The sequence below is a fragment of the Aptenodytes forsteri genome, unplaced genomic scaffold (assembly GCF_000699145.1).
Source record: "Aptenodytes forsteri isolate BGI_AS27 unplaced genomic scaffold, ASM69914v1 Scaffold55, whole genome shotgun sequence".
NCBI lineage: Eukaryota > Metazoa > Chordata > Aves > Sphenisciformes > Spheniscidae > Aptenodytes > Aptenodytes forsteri.
In genome coordinates, this window is record NW_008796063.1 from 11,688,288 (window position 1) to 11,694,461 (window position 6,174).

General features: G+C 55.6%; 2 protein-coding genes across 2 annotated transcripts in view; one reads left to right on the forward strand and one right to left on the reverse strand.

Moving 5' to 3' along the window:
• Positions 1–4,791, forward strand: part of MLST8 (MTOR associated protein, LST8 homolog) — a 5,114-nt gene extending 323 nt beyond the window's left edge. Inside the window, exons 2-6 of the mRNA XM_009286615.1 lie at positions 9–84; positions 2,387–2,539; positions 2,719–2,843; positions 3,313–3,476; positions 4,024–4,791. Of these exons, the coding sequence (XP_009284890.1) occupies positions 9–84; positions 2,387–2,539; positions 2,719–2,843; positions 3,313–3,476; positions 4,024–4,142 (637 nt within the window). The 3' untranslated portion in view covers positions 4,143–4,791. The remainder of the gene's footprint in view (positions 1–8; positions 85–2,386; positions 2,540–2,718; positions 2,844–3,312; positions 3,477–4,023) is intronic.
• The window catches only part of BRICD5 (BRICHOS domain containing 5), a 5,377-nt gene continuing 3,680 nt past the window's right edge, over positions 4,478–6,174 (reverse strand). The window contains exons 5-6 of the mRNA XM_019473962.1: positions 5,553–5,706; positions 4,478–5,053 (exon numbers count right to left, since the gene is read on the reverse strand). Coding sequence (XP_019329507.1) covers positions 4,959–5,053; positions 5,553–5,706 — 249 coding nt within the window. The 3' untranslated portion in view covers positions 4,478–4,958. The remainder of the gene's footprint in view (positions 5,054–5,552; positions 5,707–6,174) is intronic.

Below are 6,174 nucleotides of genomic sequence, written 5' to 3' on the forward strand. Positions count from 1 at the left end.
TGTTGCAGGTCTCGTAACCTCCAGTGTCAGCGGATTTTCCAGGTGAACGCTCCTATTAACTGCGTCTGCCTGCACCCCAACCAGGTGAGCACCAGCTCCTCCGCGATCCCCCAGCTCATCATGCTTTGCTGTGGCTCCTCTGGGTAAACCAGGGGGCTGCAGAGTTTTATGCTGGCAGACACAGCAAAAAATCCAGGGGCTGGCTGGCGAGGGCGGCCCTCCTGGTGGCACAGGCCCACGAGCTCTCGGTGGCATTGCTGGACAAGCAGCAGCCGGCTTCCCGCAGCCAGGCCGTCCGTCCGCCTGCTCCCTCGCCGAGCTGCTGCCGCCGGGAGCTTTGGGTCGGTGTGGGAACACAGCCCACGCGGCACGGGAGCCAGCAACAGCAGACGTGCAGTCCCTCCGTCTGCCCCGGGAAAGCCAACGCTGCTTTGTGCGGTGGAGCAAAACTCCCCGAGCAGCGGCGCTGGGAGTAAGCGGGTACCGCAGGCTCACGTTGTGCCTGCAGCAGGCGTCCATGCCACGGCCCGGGGGCTTTGTCCGCTGAGCTCGTTTGCCAGCCGGTGCGTTTGTGCTAATTACCTGCTGGCTGTTGCAAAGAGACAGCAGAGTGGCTGCACTGGGTCTCTCGTCCCATAGGAGGGGACGCTCCTTTGGGGCCACCTCTGTCCCAAGAACATAACCAAGGGGATGTGATGGGAGTGGAACTGGTGGCGTGGGGCGGGCTGGGGAGCTTGAGGGTGGCACCGCTGCCAAGAAAAAGCGTCTCGGGGCCCGTGGCCCCGACGACTTTCGGGACTTCGGTCAGATTTGCTCAAGATTCACCAGCCGGTCCAGAAGCTGTTGATAAACGGCGGGATGGCTGGGGCTCGGGAAACGAGGCTAAAAGGGAGCGCGGTGCATTAGAGGGGACGGCGGTGAAAATCAATACGTATCATTGCAGTGTTAATAACCGGTCTGGTCCATTTTGTATTCACAGCGCTGCGGGGTTTGTTTGCAGTTGGGGCAGTGCAAACCTTTTTAAAAAGCTGAGTAATAGAAATGTTTCTTTGCATTTGATTTTGCAAAGGTTTAATTTTGCAAGTCCTGAATTTCGGACCAGATTTGAGATCAATTATTTGGACCAGACTTTACCCAAATGCTGCCGCTGCTCCTATAGTGCCAGTGCTGTGAGAATGTATTACATTAAGATCTACGTACAACAATAATATCTGTTTTACTTGTGAAATGATCACTAACCAAGATGCTGCTGAGTTGCAGGAGAAGTGTTGGTTTGTGAGCAGAACGCAGTTAATTAGTCCAAAGGTGGCAGTATTTATTCAGATAGCTTCATGGCTCCGCAATCCCCTGCTGCAGCGATGCTGATCCAGTTATCCAAGAGAGATTTCTCACAGCCTGGGTAAAGCCATGACGGCTTTAGCAATCGCGCTTACACCTGCTAAGAGGGGGCTAAGGACTGAGGCGACCAGAAGACGGTTCTGCACTGTGCAGTCAGCTAAATATATCGAGCGATGGCCGTCTTCCTCAGAAACAAGCCGTTGCTCACAGGTACAGGATTAGCTGTGCCCGATGACCTGATCTCCTCTAGGGATTCTGCTAAAATTATGGGCAGCGCAAGACTGTCGATAAAAGCCCTGGTTTTAGTGGAGCGCCGCCAGCATTGTCTTCTGGTCTGCGCACGGGATCGGAGCCAGAACTCGTGCCCTTCAGCTGGCTCTTGTCCTTCCCCTGAGAAGGAGAGAGAGAGAGAGAGAGAAAAACCCATTTCGGCTTGTGTTTTTGAGGTATCTGTACGCTCTTGAGCGCTTCAGTTGTTTGCTGGCCAACTTGCATCTTAATGCCCTCTTCTCAGACGTGCTGAAAATCATTTGGCTTCTGTGGATGTTGTTTGGAGCTGTAGCTGAGAGAGAGAGAAAACCCATTTCGGCTTGTGTTTTTGAGGTATCTGTACGCTCTTGAGCGCTTCAGTTGTTTGCTGGCCAACTTGCATCTTAATGCCCTCTTCTCAGACGTGCTGAAAATCATTTGGCTTCTGTGGATGTTGTTTGGAGCTGTAGCTGCGCAACGGTTCTGGAAATCAGGCAGCCGCTGTCTGCTCTGGGGTTTATAAAATTAGCGAACACTTCTGTAAAGGTAAACAGCCTTTTTGCAGAGTGTCGTGTGAGATTAGCACTCTGCCTGCTCTCAGCGCACAGGGGCAGTCAGCAGGCTGCTGGAGCTCTGAAACAGCCCTGTGCTGGGGAATAACTGGGCAGAACAGGACGCTGGTGCTTAAAACCAGAGCAAGGCTCCACGTGGTGCTCCACGGGCACCATCTGGGCGTTGGCTCGGGGCTGCTGCTTGCGGGGTTCTCCCTCAGAGAGACGAGGCTGCTGGTTTCTTGCAGGCAGAGCTAATTGTGGGGGATCAGAGCGGTGCCATTCACATCTGGGACCTGAAGACAGACCACAATGAGCAGCTGATTCCAGAGCCCGAAGTTTCCGTGAATTCGGTTCACATTGACCCCGATGCCAGTTACATGGCGGCTGTCAACAGCTCGGTGAGCTCCAACCGCCTCGAACGTGGGATGGGCTGCGCCTCCCGTGGGCAGGGGCAGCCGCTCTGCACCTACCGGCTTTGCCTGCGGCTTTGCTGTGCCGCGGTGGGGTGTGGAAACTCCGGGCTGCTCTTGGGTGGGTGACCACCAGCCCGGCCACAGATCCCCCTGTCTCGCCGCAGGGAAATTGCTACGTGTGGAACCTAACGGGCGGCATCGGAGAGGAGGTGACCCAGCTGATCCCCAAGACCAAGATCCCAGCGCACAACCGCTACGCCCTCCAGTGCAAGTTCAGCCCCGACTCCACGTGAGTGCGTGCCAGCCCCTCGCCTACCTGCGACGGGAGCAGATGGTCCCTTCCAGGCAGGCAGAGACCAGCTGTGCCTCCAGCTGTTGGCTGATGCTGGCTCCGCATCGCCCCGCAGGTCCCCCAGGGAGGAGCGGGACGGGAGGCACGGGGGACACGGGGACTGGGTCGCTGGCAGTGGCATCCCAGCCTCGTGCTCCGTGATCTCAGAAAGCTTTGCAGCCACGAGCTGTTCTTACAGCTGGGATCGAATTGCTGATCTCTGGGAGCAGAGTGGTGAACCTGATGTACTCCTTCACCAAGTCTGTTCGGCTTGAATCTCATAAGGCAGATGATATAGGCGTAAAGAAATCTGATTACAATGAACGCAGGTCTCCAGATTGTTACCGTTCCAGGCCCACGTTAACGAGAGGCCCTTCGGCGTACAGAGTGACTCGTAAGGTTACCCTCGCGCGTCTCTTCCTTGCAGGCTCTTGGCTACATGCTCTGCAGATCAGACGTGTAAGATCTGGAGGACTTCAAACTTCTCTCTGATGACAGAGCTGAGCATCAAGAGCAATAACCCAGGGGAAACGTCTCGGGGCTGGATGTGGGACTGCGCGTTCTCCGGGGACTCCCAGTACATCGTCACAGGTGAGGCACTGCCGCGCTCCTGCCCTCGGCCCACCGCTTGATTTGGGCTACGCCAGGCCCCCAGCAGCAGGGCCCTGCACCGGCACAGGACTTGGCAGTTTCTCTAACTGGGACGTTGCCAAACCCTCCTGCACCAGTATGCGAGGAGAGGGCACCCAGCCCCACGCCCACAACGCAGCCTGCTAATTCCTTTAAGCATTTTGCCTGTGCTGCAGCGGGGCGTCTGTTTAAACTGGAGAGGTGATCTTCACGTGTGCAGTTTATTTCACCTGCTAGCAATGCTGCTTGCAGTACGCAGCATGATAGTCCTTTCAAAACATACGTGTTGTAATTTCCACAGTAAGTTCCCTCCGAAATAATTAAAACCTCACGTAATACAGAAATGCACTAAGCTTCTTGCTCTGCACGGCTCCCTTAGCTGTCGTCAACAGCCCTAATAAAGGTGTTGAATGAAGCAAGAGGAAAGTCTTTCTTATAATAATTAAAAAAAAAAAAGTTTAAAGGGTAATGCAATATATCCCACTCCTCTTTTCACTTTCTGTTCCAGCCTCCTCTGATAACCTGGCCAGACTTTGGTGTGTGGAGACAGGAGAGATCAAGAGGGAATACAGCGGCCACCAGAAAGCAGTCGTCTGCCTTGCTTTCAACGACAGCGTGTTGGGATAATGGTCACGTGTGGGAAGGAAAGGACCTCTGCTTGTTTTCCTTCCTCTTACAGTGGCAAGCACCCTCTCTGGAGCCCGAGACATGCACTTGTAACCGTCCCCTGCACTGATGGGGAGGGCTCGGTCTCTGGCAGAAGCAGCTGCGTTTGCCTGGAGTGAGACCAGGCTTCAGCTCCAAGCAGATCATTACCGAAACGTGTGCGGCCTCTAAGGGAGGCCGCTTGGACGAAAGGGAATGGGCGAGGGAGGCACGATCCCACTGAGGGGAGCTGGGTACGGTTCAGCTGGAGGAATCCCTGTGGCATCAGCTGCTGACAGCTTTGTGATGTTCTTGTACCCCACAGTGGAAGAAAAAAAAAAAAAAAATCAGCTTTTCTAAATGATGGAAGAGGCTGAGCAAAGAGCGGAAAGGCAGCTGCTTCCTTGTTTTGCAATCCCTTTATTCAAAGTGTATTTCACAGACTTACTTGGAGAGCTGCGCTCTTATAAAGCCAACCACCCCCAACAAATTTAATAACCTTGTGTTGAGCAGGGCATGTAGCCGTAAAACACTAGCTACTCCACGTGATTCCTCTAGGCCTGGATCTCCTAATACCTACGTACACGATGCAGCCCTGGAGCACAGCTGCAAATAAAGTGTCTGCACTGACAGTGCTGAGCGGAGTCCTGGTATTTTTCTACTCTCTCCTGAACTGCAGCATGAAATCAGCAGGAAGCTTTTGGGGGATGTTGTAGATGTTACCTTCCTTGTCGAAATCAGAGGCTTTTCAGGAATCCAGTTCAAGTATGTAGAGCAGCGAGAGGGCGGCCACAGGACTTACTCAGGGAGGTAATAGAAGCAGATAGACACACAAATGTTGCTTGGAAAACAGATGTCAATGCACAGGTAGATCAGCCGCTGCTTCCCTGGACCTGCCAAATGAGCAAGGGCAGAACCAGGGTGAGAGGAATGCTGCAGTCCTGCAGATACCAGTCCCTGGGGAGCCGAACAAGTGGAAAGCCTCCGGGAATGACCTTTCTCATTAAAGCTGGAGTAAGACAGAACAGAATGAGAGCTCAGCAGGCTGCTTCTGGTGAAGATGAAGGTGACAGGTATTAAACCAACAGTGTCCCAGGGGACTGCTCTGTGTTGTGGTTGTGCCGCGCAAGCGGGCTGTGCTGCCCGGGGAAGGGGGCTCGGAGCCTCTCCCAGCCAGCACCACGGTTCGCTGCAGGTTGTGGGTACGAGCCAGCGCTTGGCGATCGCTGAATAATAGTTTGATTTTGAACTAGAGGTCACCTGTCCCTGTCCCGGGCCTTGGCAGCCTGTCCTGGATCGTGCATCAGCTTTTGCGCAGCAGAGCCCGCTCCTCTTAGATGTACTAGAAACAATCGTGCTTCCCTCTTCTGCAAAGGGACACGTACAACTTACCCTCCCCTCTCCTGACCCAGAAGATGGATGTCTGCTCGCACAGGGTCCGGACAGCCTCCCCCAGGTTTTCGGGGTCCACCTGTTCCCCCGCCAGAATGCCCAGGAACTCCCGGTAGTACTTGGTCTGGTTATTCTGACGTAGCATCTGATCGGCCTGAAAGAAATGTCACTGTTAATTCCTCCCAAGGCACTTTGCTCCTCCCAGCACTGCCCTCCAGCCCCGCAGACCTGCTCTCGCTTTCAAGGCACCCAAAGAGCAGTCTCTACCCCAGCAGCGAGGGCAGGTTTCTCCCGACAGCTGCCCCGTCCCACCAGGCTGCCGGGACGCTCGCCCTGGCCAGAGCAGCCTCCCAGGAAAAGCCTGGCTGCCGGGGGCGAGGCTGGAGCGGGGACAGCCCGCAGCCCCTCGCTAACCCCGCAGCTTGGGAAGCAGGGGACGCAGTTCCTCCCGGGCCCCTCGCTGGGCTGCTTTGTCCCCAGGCCCGGAGCTAAAACACCCCGTGCCACACCCACCACGGCCGGCCAGCAGAGGAGCATCGGTCGGACCCGTGCCTGCCCGCCCAGCGCCGCCGCCGCCGCCACCCCCCCGGGTTCGGCCGCATCACACACACGGGTACCCCAC